The sequence below is a fragment of the Condylura cristata genome, unplaced genomic scaffold (genome assembly GCF_000260355.1).
Source record: "Condylura cristata isolate star-nosed mole 26May11 unplaced genomic scaffold, ConCri1.0 scaffold00017, whole genome shotgun sequence".
Taxonomy (NCBI): domain Eukaryota; kingdom Metazoa; phylum Chordata; class Mammalia; order Eulipotyphla; family Talpidae; genus Condylura; species Condylura cristata.
The window spans coordinates 15,788,589-15,808,656 of NW_004567118.1; the positions used below are offsets into that span (position 1 = coordinate 15,788,589).

The window sequence follows — 20,068 nt, forward strand, 5'->3', positions numbered from 1 at the left end:
GGCAGAGGGACGTTTGTCTGGGGAGAGAGCCAGCAACGAACCGCGTCGGGGGCGGCGACAGCGGCGGCCCTTGCCGAGCTGTTCCAGCCGTGCAGAACTGTGGCCGCTGCAGCAGGACGTTTTTCTATTGCTCTCCAAGCTACTCCCCCTCCCCCCGACTCCTCCCGCAGCAAAAGGAAAAAAAAAAAAAAAGGAAGGAAAGAGGCTAGAAAGGAAACCCAGATTTTACCACCACCACGCGAGAAAAGAGGGGAGAAGGAAAAGAAAAGTCGAGCGACTGTGGGGTTGGACGCAGGCAGCCGGAGCGTGGGCCAGCGATGCGGGGCTGCGCGCCCAAGCGGCCGCGAGTTGCGACTGAAGCCAAGATGCACGGCCAGGCGCGGTGAGGAGCCAACCCGCACCACCTCCCCGAAGGAGTCCAGGCCAGGAGGGCCGTCCCGAGGACACGGAGGCCGCCAGGCAGGACAGGGGCCGAGGTGACCGGGCGGGGACGGTGGGGAGTGAGCGAGCGCACCTCGTTGCGTCCGCCAGGAGTTGTCCTCTCGGGTCTCGGTCGGCACAAACTCTCCTCCAAAGGGGGGAAACCTAAGCAACGTCAACAATCAACAAGATCTTCCTCTAGCCCTCACCCCTCTCCCTCCCGCCTCGGCCTGCCCCTGCCCCCTCGCCGGGCCCTCCGTGGGCGCCCGGCGCGTCCCACCCGCTACGCGATGCCGGCAGTTTAGGATCCAAAGCTTCTCTACTCGTTTTGTTCTTTTTTTTTTCTTTGAAAAGAGGAGAGGAAATCTCGGTGGCGGCTGCAGGCACGCACACACTCTCCCTTCATATCCCGACAAAAGCAGATGCACTTTGACTTCTGACAGCTCTACCTCAAGCCGGAGAGAATTCAGTGGCGCTTTCGCTGCAACCCGAGCTACTCGCGCGTTCCTCTTCCTTCTCCGTCTGCGTTTTATTTATTTCCGCACCCCTTGCCGTTCTTGGCGACCTTCATTCCTCCGTGGGTTTTGGGCACAAGTCGCTTTTTTTTGCCCGACTGAGACTTTTCCTCGCTCCAGGAGCTGCGCGGCGTGGCTGTGCCCCAGGGCCCTGGGATTCCAGGACTACTCCGAGACACCCCTCCTCATCACCCTCGTCCCTCCCCCCCCCCACCCGTTTTGATTTGCTGGTGCGGGTTTTGGCTAGCACCACGGAGTATATCTCCTCTTTTGGAGAGGCTGGGGAACTTGTGTCGGTTGTCTTCAGGAGTCATCCCCCCAGCTCCACCTGCTCTTCTCTCCCGGGGCCTCACCCGACCAAACCAAAGACCATGGTGCACTGTGCCGGCTGCAAAAGGCCCATCCTGGACCGCTTCCTCTTGAATGTGCTGGACAGGGCCTGGCACGTCAAGTGTGTCCAGTGCTGTGAATGTAAATGCAACCTGACTGAGAAGTGCTTCTCCAGGGAAGGCAAGCTCTACTGCAAGAACGACTTCTTCCGGTGAGTACTTCCCCGGAGCGCCTCTATTGCTCCTTCCCTGTGGGCCCTTTCTGTCTGATTTCGGACCAGAGGTCAGTGTGGCCGCTGAGGACTCAATAGGAGCTGCCTTTGGAGAGGGCAACCAAGTCCCCAGGCACCTGCTTTTTCGCCACCTGGCAAGTGGGCACCGACCTGCTTGTAACCTGGAAATTATGGATCTGGGCTTTGCAGCGTTTACTTGGGAAGAAAGTGTTTAAGCCAGCCTCGGCCCTGAGCCCCTGCCAGCTTGGAAGGAGGCTGAGCAGCCTTGGGCATTGTAGCCTGGCCCTTGTTTTTCCCTGTCCGAGGTGCTCCATCAGCTGCTTTCTCCGGGCTCTCCCTCTGTTGCTCACCTCCAGACCAAGCTTAGAGGGCAGCCAGACTGGGCTAACTTCCTGCCACTACCTTTTCCATTTGCAAGAGATCTTGGCAGGAACTACCAGATCTTTTGCATGGAGTGTGAGTGGCCTGTCAGGGAAGCGGCCCTAATTCCTATCCTATATACCCTGGGATTTCCCTAAAACCCAGATCAGTCATGAGCTGGCCTGGGCAAACTGCTGCAGGGTAATGGAGACAAGCCCCAAGGTTGCATCCTTCACAAAGATTTTTTCTTCTGTGTCCCAGCCTCCTGGGTTTGGCGGGAGGTTCCCTCTCCACCCAAATGCTGACCTCAGAGTGAAACTCTCCCAGGGGACACCTCACAAACCCCTGAGCCAAAACTCAAAACTCTGGGGAAACGGACACCTAGCTCCTCCCAACCAGGAGACTTTTTTCCAGACCCCCACCACCCCCGCCACACACAGTTATATTCTTTTAAAACTATCTTGCCATGCAATCCCCATAAATTCAAAAGTCAACAAAGAATAAGAGCAAATGTGTATTATAATTCCATTGTGTGGGTTTGAAATCTCCTAGTTTACTGGACTGGCTTTAATCTCCGCTTTTCCCTGAGTTTGTGGTGAAAGATCAAAAAAAAAAAAACAAAGGAGCAGGTGAGGGTTTGAATCACCCGGTTGCTTTGATAGGAGGCCCAGGACACCCTATCCTCCATGCCTCCCATGCCACCACAAGGTTCTGGTTGCGAAGGTACCTCCAAGCACAGCGCTGTTCTGGCTGTTAGTGCTGGGAGGGAGCACAGGCTGAGCCGCACAGCTTCTGAGCCTTGGCCCACCATGCTAGGTTTCCTTGGAACTGGCTGAAACCCAGCCGGGGAGTGGCAAACAATGCCCACTGACCGTGGACCCCAGAGGCCTGACACCTGCGAAGCATGGTCAGACACGCAGCCCCCCACGGCAACTCTCGTTTGCGCCAACCTGCTGGGCTTTGGGCTTGACCATATTAACTGCCCAGCTAAGAACTTCCTGGGCTCTCTGAGGCAGCTTGTTTACTTACCCCTTGAGGGACTGGACCTTGCCAACTCCAGCCAGCATGTGTGCACTTTGTGACAAAAGAGGGGCAACGTTAGGGGAGAAACGTGGCACACTGTAAGCGTTTATATGGAGTTCTAATTTGAATTCTACTGTTCTCTGAAATTAATTGGAAAATAAGTGTCTCCTTCTCCCTTCCCGTTGCTGCGGTACTGCCCCCTCTGCAGCGCTTTTTTCCTCTGGGACAACTCTGGGTGTGAAGCTAAGGGTGGAGGCACCTCAAGCCTCCTGCTCTCTCGCTCTAATCCTGTGTTTCATCTCCTCCCTGGTTTCACTGGCGCCCCGTGCTCTGTCCTGCCTTCTTCCCATTCTTGCATTCTGCCTCTTTCTTCGGTCTCTTTTCTATCCACCCCACTCCCCTTTCCTCCTTGTTCTGCTACTTGCTCATCCTTTTCACTGCTTTCTTTATCATCCTTTTCCTGGCTTCTGTCTCCCCCTGCCCCTGGCCAAACCTCACCCCCCTGCAGGTGTTTCGGTACCAAATGCGCGGGCTGTGCGCAGGGAATCTCCCCCAGTGACCTGGTGCGGAGAGCACGGAGCAAAGTATTTCACCTAAACTGCTTCACCTGCATGATGTGTAACAAGCAACTGTCCACCGGGGAGGAGCTCTACATCATTGACGAGAACAAGTTCGTCTGCAAAGAGGATTACCTAAGCAACAGCAGTGTCGCCAAAGAGAACAGCCTCCACTCGGGTGAGGCCCCAAGATCCAACTCATTCGGGGTGGGTGGGCCCTGGGGGGAGAAAGTCCCATCAAGTGTGTGTTCACCTGTCTGTTCCCTCTCCCCAGCCACCACTGGCAGTGACCCCAGTTTGTCTCCGGACTCACAAGACCCGTCGCAGGACGACGCCAAGGACTCGGAGAGTGCCAATGTGTCCGACAAAGAAGGGGGCAGCAATGAGAACGACGACCAGAATCTGGGTGCCAAGCGGAGGGGACCTCGAACCACCATCAAAGCTAAACAGCTGGAGACGCTGAAGGCTGCCTTTGCTGCTACTCCCAAGCCCACGCGCCACATCCGTGAGCAGCTGGCTCAGGAGACTGGTCTCAACATGCGAGTGATCCAGGTCAGGGCCCAGGCTTGCCACTCTGCTTCCCTCCTCTCGGTCCTGCTTAGCTCCAGGCTGAGCCCGGGAAAGCCCAGTGTGGAAAAGGGGAGTGTGTCCCCGGAGGCTGGTAGAAGGAGAGGAGAAGTCTTAAGTACTCACAGAGCCTGTGGATCTTTGAAGCGGGCTTGAGACTGTAGAGTTTTTGTAAATCCCTGTACTCTGTTTCCAGTTCTATGCCCGTGATAAAGTTAGCAGAGATGGAAATACTGGGAACTCAGCCTGAGGCTGGAGGAGAGGGCTCCAGAGTTGGGACCCTTATGTCTGTCATTCACCCTTTTCTGGAAGGAACCAGGAGATTACTACACAAACTGGAGTTTGTTGGTTCCCCTGGCCTTTTTCACAAGGCGGGAGCTCCCTCTGGGTCCCCCACCCCAACTTTGTGGACTCAGATCCCAGTTAGACCAGCCACAGAGTAAAGACTCCCATCCCAGACATGAGACTTCCTGGCTTAAAGGGGATTCATCACTGTGGGAGTCACACACTGAGGGGTTGGCTTTCCTCCTTCTGGGGTCCAGTGGGATGTAGTGGGTGGGTATCTGGGCAGCCATACCTGTGCCATTATGAGCACTTGAGACCGCATATGATTCCGAGCCAAAGCCTCTGTCCAAGAGTAAGTGTTGGGTTCATTGGGCCTGGAGTCCCAACATGCTGGGTGTGATGAGGAGGCTGAGTGTGGGTGGGAACACAGATGCAGACTGCCTTAGGAAGAGCTCCGTGGGTCTCTGGGAGGTTGTGCTAACGTTTGTCCATGCAAATGGGAGGCTGCACATCTGTGTCACTAGCAGCGAGACTCTGGATAGGTATGCTTGGCACTGGGAGATTGTATGCGGGTGTGGAAAGGAGTGTGTGGGTTTTGTGTCACCACGGTTGGGAAATTTGAGTGTCAACAGAACACTGTTCAGTTTTCTATCACTATCATGCCTGGGAGGAGACTGCCAGAAAGCTTGAAAGGAAAGCTGTGTGTGTGCGCTCGCGACACTATTTGGGGGAGGTTGAGTGCCTGTGTGTACTACAGAAACTGTGATGATATCACTTTTAGAAACCACACGGCTGCCCTCCAACTGCCTAGTCCGGCAGGGCGACTTGCCCCGGTGCCCCCGTCGGGAACACGATTCACCTTTGGTTCAGGGTCCGCCCAGCGCGGTCCTACTCGGAGACACCCCATCACACACAGGCACGACCCACAAAGCCCGGAGTCCCTGAGCTAGGTCGTGTGGGGGTGAGGGGCCGAGCCGGGCCACGCACTCGAAGTGGGGCGCGGGTCTGCGCCGCCTCACTGCGACGTCTGTGCTGCAGGTGTGGTTCCAGAACCGACGCTCCAAGGAACGCCGGATGAAGCAGCTGAGCGCGCTGGGAGCGCGGCGCCACGCCTTCTTCCGCAGTCCGCGGCGGATGCGACCGCTAGTGGACCGCCTGGAGCCGGGCGAGCTCATCCCCAACGGGCCCTTCTCCTTCTACGGAGGTGGGTGCACTGCGGAGTGGCCGGGCTCGGCCAGGTCGGGTTGGCTTCGTTGGAAGCGGGTGGCCGCGCGGGAGGCGCTTCTCGCTTTCTATAGAGAAGTGCAGAGTCGGAGAGAGGTGGATGAAGGGGGGGGGGGTCAATCAAGGGGAGCTGGTGAGGCTAAGAGCCGAGTTCCCGACCGGAACGGGCGGGTGGGTAAGGCGCAAGCCTGGTGTTGACAGCAAGGCTCCGCACTTCTCCCTGGCCCTCAGGGGAGCCCCACAAACAGCGAGCTCCTCGCGTCACCTTCCCTAACTAGCTTCCCCAGCGCGCTTTTCCACCCCGCCCCAACGAGGGCCCCGCCCTGACACCCTGCTCCCCGCTGGTCCGCAGATTACCAGAGCGAGTACTACGGTCCCGGGGGCAACTACGACTTCTTCCCGCAAGGCCCCCCGTCCTCGCAGGCTCAGACGCCAGTGGACCTGCCCTTCGTACCGTCGTCCGGGCCGTCTGGGACGCCCTTGGGCGGCCTGGAACACCCGCTACCCGGCCACCACCCGTCGAGCGAGGCGCAGCGGTTCACCGACATTCTGGCACATCCCCCCGGGGACTCGCCCAGCCCCGAGCCCAGCCTACCCGGCCCGCTACATTCAATGTCCGCTGAGGTCTTTGGGCCCAGCCCTCCTTTCTCTTCGCTGTCGGTCAACGGCGGGGCGAGCTATGGGAACCACCTGTCTCATCCCCCTGAAATGAACGAGGCGGCTGTGTGGTAGCGAGGTCTCGCACTGCCCACGAAGTTCATGATTGTACAGAAATGAACCTTTATTTAAGAAAAATAGAAAAAAAAAGGAAAAAAAATAAAAAGCAAGTCATTTCCCCACCTCCAGACTCGGGGACCACCTTCTGTCTGGGGAGACCGAATGGGAAAGGGGGACATGAAATAAGATCCAAATCCGCCTGGAGGTAGGACTGGGATCCTTGAGCTGGCTGGCGAGGTGCAGAACTGGGGCGCCCAGAGGGAAATGCAGACCTCTTCCTACCTCCCACCTGGACTCAAATCCGTGGACAGACTCCGAGGGAGTGCGTGCCTGGCCGCCCCCGACGCAGCCACAGGGGCGCAGAGCTGTGGGGACGCCGGGAGCTGCGGGGAGGGAGACCTAGAGGCGCAACCGCAACCGCAACCGAGTAACAGAGGTGGGGCGGCCTGGGTGCGCTTGATCCGGGGCCAGCCAGGAGGGTTCTGGCTCTGAAATCTTATTATTATTGTCTCAGAGTTCAGCAACAGCGACGACAAACTCTTATAGCTTCAGAAACGCCGACCTGCTGTGCATCAGGTGGGACTATATATATATATTTTTTGTCTATCTGGGTTTTTTGTTCTTTGTTTTTGCCAAAATTGCAAAATTCTAAATGTAAAGCCCTCAATATCAACTCTTCTACCTTCACAAAGCTCTATAAACACACAGATACACACAAGACACATTCATAGGTGGTCTCCAACTAGACCTCTCAGTAAAATGACTTGAACATCAACTGTACAAGAAAAGTATTCTACCTTCACACACACAAAGTTAAAAAAAAAAAGACTATTGAACTAAAAACAGTCAACTGTTTACGTATAGTTAAATTCAGGAGTTCAGTGTTTTACTAAAATTTCCTGTTTTGAAACCTCTTGTTCAAAAACAAAGTGTTTTGAGCAATCAACCAAAATTGTTCATTTTCTTTTCCTGTAGATGTTCTGACAGATTTGCAGGGCTCACAGCTCACTGTGCTAGTATGTAAAAAGGTGTTGTTTACACAAGGCAAAGAGAAAACATGATATTCAGACACTTGCCAAATAGAATAATTATAGCACAAATACTGTAAAGGTGCCTGGCACCCAACCTGAGAAAGTGTTAAAAAAAAAAAAAAGTGTTACAAGGTTAAAAAAAAAAAACATCTTTGCTAATTTTTAGTCCTGTTGAACATTCATGGAATTGTTAATATGACTTATATAGACCCACACAGGTTTTATTTTTGTGTCTTTAAAATAAAAGTCCAAAATATTTAAATTTTATGGTCAAATATGCAGTCAACAGCTGCTACTTTTTCCTTTATATATTAAATTTCTCATATGTCTTTTATTGTTCTGATAAACCTAAGCTTGTGTGACCTCCAGTGCATATTAGACCATTCACTGTATGAAAGAAAACATGTTGAATAAATTTGTGAGTTTTTAATAAAAATAGAAAATCTGATGTTTAGATAATTTGGTGTGTTATTTGATGTTTTCACACATATAGGAGAGACTAATAGGGAAGCTGAATGACCCGGCTGAAGCTAGGAGGAAGAGAGACAGAACTAGAGTGTCTGTTTTCACCTTTGCTTTGGCTGAACCCCTTTGCTAATGTCAAGCAAGCTTTTCTCCTTGGCTTCCTGGCATTATTAACTACAGATTTACATCCTGTGGATTTAACTGATACCGTTGAAGAGAAGTTTGCTGATACGTTATTATGGAATTCGAAATAGAAATCAAATCCTTGGCTAAAAATGAATGGTCGCAGTCTGTGATTAGGCATGAAATCCCATATACACACACTGCTCTCTGCACATGCAAAGCTGGACTTGTGAGTAGAAGTTACCTGTAAATACGCAGCTAGAGGTGGTCCTCTTCAATTCACTTCTTATAGATAATCATGCTTTCTAATTCGGTGGTTTGAGAGAGAATGTAAAATGAAGGGACAATATAGCTGGAAATGAAAGACCTTAATCTCTTTCAGAGAACTGAAATGAAATCATTGTTTTGTACTATTTGTTACATTTGTTATTCAGTTGTCCAGAGGACAACTATGTTGCCTGACACAAGATACAGAATACATTTCTCTGAAAGAGGTGCAAAACTAACCAATACAGAAATCTAATTTGAATTAGGAGTTGCCACCAAAAATTCTGAAAAGTAGTTTAATGTCTTTCACATTTTCATTAATCATAGAAGGAATTTATTTTACCTACTATGAATTAAATGTGTGTGTGTGTGTGTGTGTGTGTGTGTGTGTGATATCAGATGCTATTAGAGTTTTTCACCAAAGTATTTCAGTTTGGATTATTTCCTTATTTTAAAAATCAAATATTTTATATTAAAAGGTGTGTCATTTTTGTGTTTTTAAAAATATCTTGTTTAAAATACAACCAAATGTAGCTTTCCTGTCTAGAAAACTTTAAAATAGTATCAGTTTTCCACTGCATCTAACGGCGGGTTTATCCAAATGGGGAGGATTATCCCGAGAAATCTGACCGTGTTCATTCAGAAATCCAAATTTGTGAAATACAAACTCCTAGTCTGTGCAGGCAGCACATTTGTTTATACACTTTGTGCGCGGTCACAGGATCGGCTTGTTTTTTGCCCATTTTGTGTTTTTATACATTAAACCTTAGCTGTCTTGTTTATAGTCTCCCCCCCAACCCCCCCCCCGTGCACGCTCTCATGGGCGCGCGCGTGTGTGCACACACACACACACACACATTCATTTAACTGAATGTATGCTCATTGGGAAGCTGCATTTTCCTATCAAGGCTGCTGAATTATTTAGCAGTTTTACTGTGGAATCGGGTACTTGATACGAAATATGTCAGAGTTGGCGCTAGGTGTGAACTCAATTCTTCTCCCTGTGGAAGCAGGGTAGTTTTTCGGGCTCGCCGTTTTATCTAGAACCCTAACGAACTGAACTCTGAACAGGCAACAAAGCTTAGCAGTCAAATATGGACAGGTGGGAGAAGGAGGTCTAGAAATGTTAGTCACTGTTTTTCCCACTAGAACCAGGGTCCATCTCAGCCCATCTCAGGACCACTGCACTATCCACACGTGGTGGGGGGGGGGCGGGGAAGGCTGGGAGAGCCCAGGAGAGGGCAAGGGTGGGGGTACACCTCTGGTTGGGGGATCCCCAAGAAGGCCCTCTCGGGCAGGACCAAAGATTCTCAGCCTGGTTTCTCCCCACGGCCATCTTAAAGTGGCTACCACTGTAACTCTGGCCACCTGCCCTTTTAGTTCTCAGGCAGAGAGCTGCCATCTGCTCTGAAGGAGGGAAGACAAGCTCACCCAACCAGCCTCCCCAGGTTGGGGGGCTACATTGGGACAAGACAAGGTGGAGTAGGGCTGTGGGTGGAAAGCCAGAATAGTTACTGGCAAGAGGCTGGGACTGGAGTTTGATGGCCTCTGAAAAGTAGAAAGAGAGACAAGTGAGAACCTTGTTTCTTTACACTCTTGAACCTGGCCTTGTCAATAGTCAGTTGATGGGGGTTAGTCAGTCACCCCAGTTCATCCTCAGCTGTCCTTATATCTGTCTGCCACTTTGCAGCCCCTAGCTAGCAGACAGTGGGATTGTGAACCTGGAGACCATCTATGTAGACAACTGTCTTTTTGGGAGAGTGTTCCCTTTATTCCCATCTCCCTGCTAAGCTCATCTTCTTAGACAGCAATCAGAGGTTTGCATTTCTTTCAGGAAGATGTCTTTGAAATATCCCTTCCTTCTCCCATAGTCTACCCTCCAGCCCTGTTCCCCCTATAGAAATCCCATACCCCTTTCATCTCAAGAAACTGAAAGTGGAGAGGGTCCCTGGGAGAGGAAATTTAGGGGTGCTTTCCTGCCTTGTGCCTCAACTTCTCTTAGTGGCATCTTAAGTTCTAGAATTCTTTTCTCTTTCCTCCACTCCTGAAATCCCCTCCACACACTCAGTAGGGATTAAGAAAAGCAGGGAAAGCATTTGGGGGGGGGCTTTGGAGGTCTGTGACAGGAATAGAGTGATTTTAATTCCTTTCTTTAAAGCCTTCTCAAATTAGTGGGGACAGAGAAAAACAGGGAAGGGAGAGTAGGTAAATAGGTGGAGGGCATTTTCTGCCCAACTCTTCTCCGTGTCCCCATTTCTGTTGACAAACCCCGCCCCAACACATCAAGGTTAGACTTCTAAGCATTGTTGGAAGATAGTTTCCTAAAGGTCGGGTGAGAGAAACATTTTTGGCCATAAAGCCCAGGAAAACGGCCCTGTGGCAACATGAGGAGCATGCGTTTGCTCTGGAGGCCCCAGACACAGGGGGGTATATAGTTTTAAAAAGCTGTTTCCTAGCCTGAATTCGAATGATAAAAAGCAGGGTTTTTTGTCTGAGTCCACTGCCTCGGGGTTCCCCTATGCTAGCCTGGCATTCTTTCCCTTTTATGTCTGAAAAGGTCTACCCTAAAACAGGTTCTCCTTCTTTGTAGTCACCTACGAAGGGAAAATGGAACAAGTCACTAAAGTGGTGCTCTTTCCTTGCTTTTGACTTTGGGGGCATATCAAGACTGAAAGTCAGGGGACCTCACTTGTCTCAGGTTCTAGAAATCACTAGAGAGCTGAGGGTTCTCCAGACTTTGACTGTGGGATCCAGTTGGCCTGGGCTGTGCCCCAGAATGACACAGGGCACCTGTTTTCTATATCCTCTTGAGGCAGTTTCTGTTTAGGGGGTTCTAGGTATTTTATAGGTGACCTCAGATTCTGGAAGGATAGACCATTTTTGTATTCACTCTAATTCCTTATTGTAGTTTCTGTTTGTGTCCCTCCTTTCCCCCCATTGATCACCATCGGAACAGAATCTAACTTACTTATCTTTATGTCTCATCTAGTAGTGCCTGCCCCATAGTGGGCAGGCAGGGAATGCTTGACGACAGAGAGTAAAAAGGGATTATATCTTCCCATGTGCCTAGGTGTAACTAAATCGATCCTATTAAGTTTTTATATTTTGAGTCCACCTATGTCCCTCTAACGGTAGACGTGAGTTTTTCTAAATTTCTGCATCAATTGTAAGTGTCTGAGTATGCACTTATCTTTGAACAGCAAAGAAATCAATACGGAGAGGTGTGCAGTAATCACTCCACCTCCTTTTCCCTGCTCAGACAAGACTACTTGGAGACGCTACTGAATCAATCTTTATGCACAACCATAGCGATTTCTAATTATTCCTATTAATAAAGACGCCCTAAGTATGCCGCACATTTCGCACTTGTACTTTCCATCCCTGATGTAGAATTACCAAATCCCGGCCGCTGCGGGTTCAGAAGTCTGGCCCCAGACTCCAATTTGTGAACAGCCAAGTCTGCTTTTAATTCCAGTTTGTGCATGCCAGAAAGTGCATCGTCTGCTCGAGATGCTTACCCTGTACTCCCTGCTTCCCAAGTCAGCCACCCTGGGTCCCGGCTAAGCAAGTATCACAAATCTTGCGGAGTATTTTATGCAAGGAAACGCCGGCCGCGCGCACCGTAACCTCTTCTAGAGCCGGCGGCGGCCACGTGCCCTTGCGCGCTCTCGCTTCGCTCAACACACCCCCTCGACGCACGCGCACGCGCGTCCCGACGGCGACAATCTCATCAGCCATCCGTGCGCTTCCGCCTTCCCCTTAGCAACGCCCGCATTGACGCACAGGCCACGCCTCTCCCGCGCGCCTCCCGGAAGTTGCCGACTTGGAGCTGGGCGCTGTGCTGTCTCCGGCCGAGAAGACTGGGCGTGCAGTGGCGAAGAGAGCGACCAGGCGGCCTCTGCGGTTTCACATTCACGTGCGCGGCCCGGAGCGAGAAAAACACGGTGAAGATGGCGGGGTCGCAGCCCCTGGCGCTGCAGCTCGAACAGTTGTTGAACCCGCGGCCGCGCGAGGTGGATCCTGAGGCCGACCCGGAGGAAGGTGAAGCTTGCCCGGGGCCACGTGCGGAGCGGAGCGCCGGGCCTGATTGAGACCTGGGCAGCCTGTGGGGCTCCCGGGCCCTGCCTCCTGGCCTGCTCTTGCCCCGTGCGCGGAGGGGACTGCCTTGTGGAGGGTTGCCCCGGGCCCTAGTGGAGGGCCGGGGCTTCTTTCCGGCGCGCACTCCAGACTTGGTGTTCGGGGGCGGAGCTCCGGTTCGGGTTATTTGTTGGGCCAGGGGGTCCTGAAGAGCGATGGAGCTGGTTAGGAGTTAGCTTTCAAAATGCTTACTGGCATTGCGTTGGATGCGAGGGGGAGGAAGTCTGATAAGTTTTTGTTTTTATTTTTTAACTCTGCCTGCCCCTAAGAACGTACTTGGAAAATGAAGGAAGAAGTAGACTTCAGTGGTGCTGTGTAAAAAGCCCCTTTAGGCCTCAAGACACTTGATCAGGGGCTGACGAGTGAGGCTGCTGTTCTGTAAGCTGATGTTCAAGGTCTCGTTGGGAGTAATCCTGCTTTCGAGTTGAGTCAGAAGTGCAAGAAAGGGAGAATAAGGGAGGACAGAAGTGACAAATGTGAGTGCTGAACCGTATCTAAGGAAGATCAGTTGAAGGAACTTACCAATTTAGTCCGGTAAGGGAAGAAAACTCCTTGAGGGTTGGGATGGAGTGAGGCTACTACGTGAGGATGGCTGACTTACAATATTTGAATGACTGTCAGACATGGAAGAGGAATTAGGCTATTTCTCTACGATCCAAGGTATAGCAATCTGTCCTGGTACACATGGAGAATCAGCTTTCTGTTCAGGACTATCACTAAGATATAAGTCTACCTTGGGAAGTAATGAGTTCCCTGTTCCTGAGACTTAGTGGGAATTTTGTAAAGGGCATTCAGAATGAGTTGAAAGGGTTAAGCGAAGTTACCATTAAAGTTTCCTCTAACCTGGAGATTCTGTTACTTTCCCCTCCTTCACAGCCACTGCTGCCAGAGTGATTGACAAATTTGATGAAGGGGAAGATGGGGAAGGTGATTTTGCGGCAGTGGGTAGCATTAGAAAATTGGCATCGGCCTCCCTCTTGGACGCAGATAAGAGGTATTCTGGCAAGACTACATCTAGAAAAGCTTGGAAAGAAGACCAGTGGGAGCAGACTCTGCCAGATTCATCTGGTGAGTGGACATGTTTGCATGGTACTCTTCCTAGTTTTCTTGATCTCTGTAGGACTAGTTTATATGTAATTGGACCATAGAAAGGGCCTAAGAAGTACTTAATTTCTTTTTATTTTTTGGGGGTGTCAACATATGGCTGTAGGTGATCATCTGTCAATAGGTGGGGAGGGGGCCATTCACTTGCAAGAGAGACCTCCCTTAGGGTTTTCACAGAAAGATAAGCAAACCTTAGTTCTACTGAAAAAAAGTCCAGGAGTTCTGGAGTTACTGTAGTCAGCAAATGAGAAAGAAAGTATCCTCCAAAACTCAAGAGTCTATTATCTATAATTGATAGAGGCAGTACTTAACTTCACAAGGAAACTAAAGCTCAAAGTAAGGAAACATACTGCTTATGTTCAGACTAATACTTCATCCTATAAGGGAGTGAGAGAAAAGAAATACATTTTGGAGACTGGAAAAAGCATTGTGAATTTCCAGCGATGCTCTTAGTGAATTTTGAACTGCTTTCCATTTTTCAAATCTTACATTGAATCATTGTTTATTAATTTGTGAAATTAATTTTTTGCCATGAAAATACTCTTTTCCTTGCAAGAGGGTGAACAGTAAGGATGTGACCTTACTGTTTAAAAGCATCGTATTGTGAGCAAAGCTCAAAGTAGAAGAAAGGGCTGGACATGGTGATTATTGGGAGGATGCCATTTATTTTCCTTTTCCAAGATCAGAGGTACCATGTTGAGAACCCATTGACAATATAAAAGAAACAATCACTTAGGTTATACTATCCATGGCCAAGACTTAGATATTGTTCTGGGAGCTCTTGATAAGCTCATCTCATGTTTTTTGCGCAGAGACTGATAAAAAGATCAATCGTGAGACAAATAGTGTTATCTTTATTGAACTATCACCATGTAAGCTCTTTTAAAGTACAGGACACATAAATCCTCGAAAATATTATCATCATTATTACATGTGTCATCTCATTTAATCCTCCCAATAACCCAGTGAAGTTGTAAATATCCCCATTTTACAGGAAATTGAGGGACAGGTTAGTTAAGTAAGTTGCTCAGGGTCATATCAGTAGTAAGCAGAAGAATTAGAACATCAGTAAGGCAGTCTATTCCAGCATATCCGTGATACACTTAGCTCCTACTTCGTATGAATGTTTCTCAGTTTAAGAAATGACAAACATTTAAAGAACTTAAAGGATTATTTCTGTGTACTCTTTTTGCCCTTAATTATTTGTATTCATATTTTTGACAGTCTTCTTTGTGTCTTCAACTTATATATGGTTTTAAGACATACTGAAGAACAGATTTTGGTAACTGGCCCCTCTGACAGTTATTCTGGCTGTTTATGTGGCTATTATGGGTCCTTTATGTTCTGCAGTAGAAGGGATTGGATAATCAGTTAATACTTGTGTCAGGTGATATCTTGAGCGTAACTAAAACCAAGACCCTTAATTAAAACTTCATTTACTGTAGGATCAAGTGCAAGCTCTTTCCCATGAATGACAAGACCCCTCCTGACTTGATCCCTAAACAACTTTCTAGACTCATCTCCTACCATTCTGCACTTGGGTGCACTTTTGCATAATGCTGTTTTCTCTTTGCCTGCTCTCTTCTCTGAGGAGCTGTTATGTTGAATAAGTAAAATTATGATGTCTCCTTCATGTGAAAATGTCACTTCACACCTTTCAAGTAGTTAGGTGCTTCCTTCATTATATACTACATACTATTTACTTTGTAACATAGTATTGGATAGTATTGTCACTTGTACTGTGAACCTCTCTATGCAGTATTCTACTCCTATATATCATTTATTAATTTTTATCTCTAGCTATGCCTGGCTCATAATAGAGACTTACTAAGTATTTAATAAATAGGTATGCTGGTGTGGTAGAGAATGTACATTTGGGAAAGTTAATGAAAAAAACTATATTTTTCAAATGCATTTTTGCAAAAACTGATAATTTCTTCACACCAGTTGAATTCTGATCATTCTGTAAGGTCTGACCAAAGGCTGCTTCTTTGTAGCCCTCTTTTAAATTCATTTGCCCCGTGTTAATTTATCTCTCCTCTGGAGTGATCAAAACTTTGATAAAGCACTTTTTAAAAAAAGATTTATTTATTTATGCATACAAGAAATAGTAAACAGGCCAGATGTGGGGTTGAGAAGATTCACCAGAGACAGAGTGTGGAGCAGAACAGGCAGATCGACTGAAATACACTGCTGAGGGGAGCAGTGGGCAAGATAGTAAAGGTCTGCTGCACCACTTGGGTCAGCTTCCTGGTTAGGTATCGAACTCGTGATGCAGTTGCTGCAGATAGCTTCATAGTGCTGTGTTTTAACCCCTTGTACCATCAGGGAGGCCCCCTGTCATAGCACTTATAAATCTTTTTGGTATTAAAGTTTTTTACAGGTTTATCTTTCCTAATGGAACATTTGGTTAGTACCCCTATTTCATCATTTTTGCCTCCCTTTTAGAGATAGTAGATGTGTAATCAATGTTGAATTGAGTGCCTTTTTTTTTTTTTTTTTGATAGGTGCCTTAATCTTTTCTCTGACATGAGATGAGAGATATGGCTGAGGGGTTGTCTCAAGGTAACATCCACTCTTTCTTTCTTCCCTCCCTGTTTAGACAAGGAAATATCTGATGAGGAGGACGAACCTAGAGATGGAGATTCAGAAGAGCTGGATCTGGAAGAGTCTGATGAGGATGCCATGAGTGCTGCTGAGGAACAAGAGTGTGGTGATGATGGGGACATAAGTTTGCCCTGGAGGAAGAAAAGCAGAAACTGTGCTGAGAAAACACCTGGCTTCACAGCCCCCGGCATCAGTGACTTTGAAAAATTTACGGCGGGAATGGATGACCTTGGTAGCAGTGAAGAGGAGGAAGATGAAGATGAGAGTGGTGTGGAAGAAGGGGATGGTGAGGAAGACTTTGAGGGTGAGAGTGAGGAAGACAGGGCTGAAGAGAAGACCAGTGAAGATGATGGTGTGGTGATGACCTTCTCCAGTGTCAAAGTGTCTGAGGAAGTAGAGAAAGGAAGAGCCGTGAAGAACCAGATAGGTTTGTAAATGGTTTGCTATTGGCTTACCCTGCATTTGATCTCCGGTTGTTGTTTGTTTGTGGCTGTTTGCTCTGTACTGTTGCATCCTTTCAGTTAGTGTGTGGCATGCCCTTTTTACCTAGAAACCTGAAACCCCTCTATGTTGAGCTGTCTATTTATACTCAGCTGCTCTGGTATTTCTAGCAGCATTGGAAGCTTGAACAATGTCTTTTCCTTTCTTTGGGCTTTAACATTCTTTCTCTGATATAACAAATATTTCTTTCAAGATAAGATAGGAGAACTTATCTCCTAGCATAGTGTTTCCAGGGTATGAAATGGGACTACAGTTGTGTTGTTTAGAGACTGGTTTGTTTTCCTGCCTCTCCTCTCCCTACTCAGGAAGGTTTTATACACAGGAATGGAATTCTCCTTTTTCTCTTTTTCAGCACTGTGGGACCAGCTCTTGGAAGGAAGGATCAAACTACAAAAAGCTCTGTTGACCACCAATCAGCTTCCTCAACCAGATGTTTTCCCTATTTTCAAGGACAAAGGTGGCCCAGAATTTGCCAGTGCCCTAAAAAATAGTAAGAATACTTATGCTTTATTGGGATACTTAGAAGCACTGGGGTGTGTTGGGCTACACTGGGATTGTATTTACAAACACCAGCAGAGGTTGAAGAAGAGATGATAATGATAATACGGTGTAAAATTGTGGTTTTTAAACCACAATATATTTAATTCCTTTTTCAGATGAAAACAACTTTGAAATGGACTAGGTTTTTGAGTTTTGTATTCTGCTTTTTTCTCACCTGTCCTCTTTTCCTTCCTTTCCCCTTGACTTCCACAGATACTTCTTTAGTGTTCAGAGAATATATTTGAATACCCATTGCAACAGAACAAAAGGGAAAAAAATGAATGCCTAAACCCAGTTCATTTTAGTGTCTAGTGGCTTTTTGGGTCATAGAGTGAGGAAACATGATGAATGTGGAGGGAACAATACTCGAGAATTGCTAAGCTATAAAGTTCAAAAAGTTTAGATAAGAAAAGGAGTTTAGAACTTATTTGGTTTCCAGTCTCCTCATTTTTAAAAAACATTTTTATTTATTTTTGTAGATAAGAACTGGGGTATAGGCCAGAGTTGTGGAGTTACAGTAAGTGGATTCACCAGAGACAGTAGGGAACAGATTAGGTGGATGTACTGAGATGCACTGCTGAGGGGAGCAGTGGGCAAGACAGGTGAAGTCTGCTGCCCTATGTGGGTCGGCATCCTGGTGGTGGATCAAACTTAGCCCTTGGCAGTGACAACGCTGAACCTAGTCTCCTCATTTTATAGGCGAGAGAACTGAGGCTGAGGGACAGTGAAATGCCCGAAGATGCAGAGCTTGATCCCTCATGGCAGAAACAGAGCTCCAGCTTTTCTGCCTTCCAGTGCAGGCGTCTTCCATGTGTACCACATTACCTCATGTGTGCTGTGTACCCAGTGGCACCAAAGCATTGGGCATAGTGGCTGCATCGCTATTTCTTGTTGCATGGTGAGACTTAGTGTATTCCTTTGCTCTTTGAAGCTTACTTTGTTGATATCATGGAGGTAAAGTTGAAGGGCTCTGAAGAGGCAGCTGATTTGGTGTCTGTTTCTAAGTAGAATCACTTTAACCCGCTGAAGGTAAATGTGTAGGTTTTCTACAGTTAGGAATTCTTTGAACTTTTCTTGTAGGAAAATACCCAGATCATTAGGAGTTACTTCTGAGAGTCAGTCTTTACCTTGCATGTCTGTTTGGTCTGTGAAAGGCTTGAGTGATCCTTCAGGAACTCTGCAGGTACTGTTAAAGTAGGGCTTTTATGTATCTGTCCCTAGCTCTTCCTCGCTTTCCTCCCTTAAATAAATGACAGGTTGGAGATTTTTTAAGAAATTGAGATTTTGGAGCACTTTTGTGCTATTTTTAATGCCCTGTAACCCTAATTTCTGGTATGTGTTAGATTGAGGCCTAAATGCTCTAGATCAGATGTCTTAAAATGTTGAATTTCAGGTTTTACTCTTTGCTCTTCTTGTTTGAGCCTTTCCTTTTTTCCCCTTGATTCATCTTAAAATATTGATGTCTTAAAGGTTAGTGAGTAGCAGGTATAATGGACACATTTTTGGATATTGTTTAGTTTCTTCAGCTATTTTAATGATACTTAACATTTATTTTGCAACAGTTCTGATCTTTTTTTGCTTTATTTTAAAAATTTTTATTGAAGTCACATTGGATTAAAACCTTACTAAGTTTCAGGTGTACAGCATTGTATTGATATCTGTTTATTCTTCATGATTACCACCAAAAGTGATTTCTATTTACCACCATAGAATTGACTCCCAATTCTGCTCTTTTTAATCTGTATTTTTGGGTACTTACTCCTTTTCTTCTTTACCTCATGGGTGGACTCCAGATTATCTGCCAAATGTCTGTTAATCTGATAAGAGTGAGGTCTCAAGGGAGGAAGAAGAAAGCACTATTTGGTATCACATAGTCTAAAATGGGAGGGTGGAGAACATGCCAAATAACCATGATTTCTGCACACGTGAAGGATAGCTGATTATCTTTCTTTCCAGCCTTCTCATGAGACTAGGCCATACTATGTTGTTTACTTCCCTGGATTGGTAAACAGTGAGTTTCTTGGCTAAATTGATGCAGATGAACTATGGATACTTGTACTATGTAGCCGATATGAACACAGGCTGAATTTGCACTGACTCTAAAATAAGCACGGGCTTTATTGTCTTCAATTAAATCTCTTTTCAGTTTCGTCTTCCATTAGTTAAAGTTGGACTAACTGGGTTTAGATTCATGCAGCAATTAATTAGTTAGGTGACCTTGGGTAAATTATAGTGAAATGGAGATAATCAGGTTGTAAGGATTAAAGGACATAGTCAATATAAAGCATTAGCATAGTGGCCAGCACACACATTGCTACAAATGTTAGTTAACTTTTGTTGAAAAAGACATTTGACACTTTTCAGTTGTAAATGATGGCCAGTGTAACTAACCATCATTCCTAACTAAGCAGTGTCCCCAGTGTTTTTTAATGCTTTTCAATATTCAAATTCCTTCTATAATTTGAAGTAACCATTTGATTTTGGAAAATGGGTAGTATTACATTCTCCTGTAATACAGTTCAGCTGCTGTCTCATGACCATGGAAAGATGGCCAGAGATTTCCTTATTGCAAAACCCAGCCACTGCTTCCTTGAAGCACACAAACATTCCTTGAAATATTTCCCAGTGGCTTTGGTGATACTCCTTATGTTATTTGGCTTCTGCTGCCTTTCTGAATTCTTCTCATCTCAAACTCTAATACTTTCAATGTCAGCTTCATTGCATTTAGGATGCTGTTCTCAGTTTGTATTTTTTTGAGGTCCCTCTCAAGACTGTCATTCACTCTCATAGTCCTGACAACAGCCTCTAAAACAGCAGACTTGCAGCTCTGTGCTAGCCGTAGTGAATTCTTGAGCAGTGGGGCCTTTGTATCTGACATTAAACCTAGTTTCCAGAAAGGAAATTCTACTTTTCAAAATGTTGAGTTCAACAAATATATTTTTTTTTCCCCCAACATGCATGCAGTTAGTCCTTAGTCACCTTGCTGTTGCATGTTGATAATTATAGCTCTTGACCTATGAGGAAATTTCAGACTTTTTTTTTATATTTTCCTGGCTGTCTAAG

At 47.0% G+C, this 20,068-nt stretch overlaps 2 protein-coding genes across 3 annotated transcripts in view; both read left to right on the top strand.

The window, feature by feature from the left end:
• The first annotated feature begins 606 nt into the window (after window positions 1-606).
• On the top strand, window positions 607-7,718 carry LHX1 (LIM homeobox 1). Its single transcript, XM_004684459.1, has 5 exons — window positions 607-1,476; window positions 3,389-3,615; window positions 3,712-3,989; window positions 5,328-5,493; window positions 5,866-7,718. The coding sequence occupies exons 1-5, from the start codon at window positions 1,307-1,309 to the stop codon at window positions 6,243-6,245; spliced, it is 1,221 nt and encodes a 406-aa protein (XP_004684516.1). The 5' UTR covers window positions 607-1,306; the 3' UTR covers window positions 6,246-7,718.
• A 4,213-nt stretch (window positions 7,719-11,931) lies between these two features.
• Window positions 11,932-20,068, top strand: part of AATF (apoptosis antagonizing transcription factor) — a 93,981-nt gene continuing 85,844 nt past the window's right edge. For both annotated transcript variants that reach the window (XM_012726704.1, XM_012726705.1), the window contains exons 1-4: window positions 11,932-12,157; window positions 13,130-13,321; window positions 15,960-16,391; window positions 16,818-16,955. In XM_012726704.1, the coding sequence (XP_012582158.1) occupies window positions 12,067-12,157; window positions 13,130-13,321; window positions 15,960-16,391; window positions 16,818-16,955 (853 nt within the window). In that variant the 5' untranslated portion in view covers window positions 11,932-12,066. The remainder of the gene's footprint in view (window positions 12,158-13,129; window positions 13,322-15,959; window positions 16,392-16,817; window positions 16,956-20,068) is intronic.

Coding starts and splice junctions, on each gene's coding strand:
- LHX1 (XM_004684459.1), top strand. CDS start 1,307: ATGGTGCACTGTGCCGGCTGCAAAAGGCCCATCCTGGACCGCTTCCTC. Junction 3,990..5,327: donor TCAACATGCGAGTGATCCAG/GTCAGGGCCCAG, acceptor TCTGTGCTGCAG/GTGTGGTTCCAGAACCGACG. Junction 5,494..5,865: donor GCCCTTCTCCTTCTACGGAG/GTGGGTGCACTG, acceptor GCTGGTCCGCAG/ATTACCAGAGCGAGTACTAC.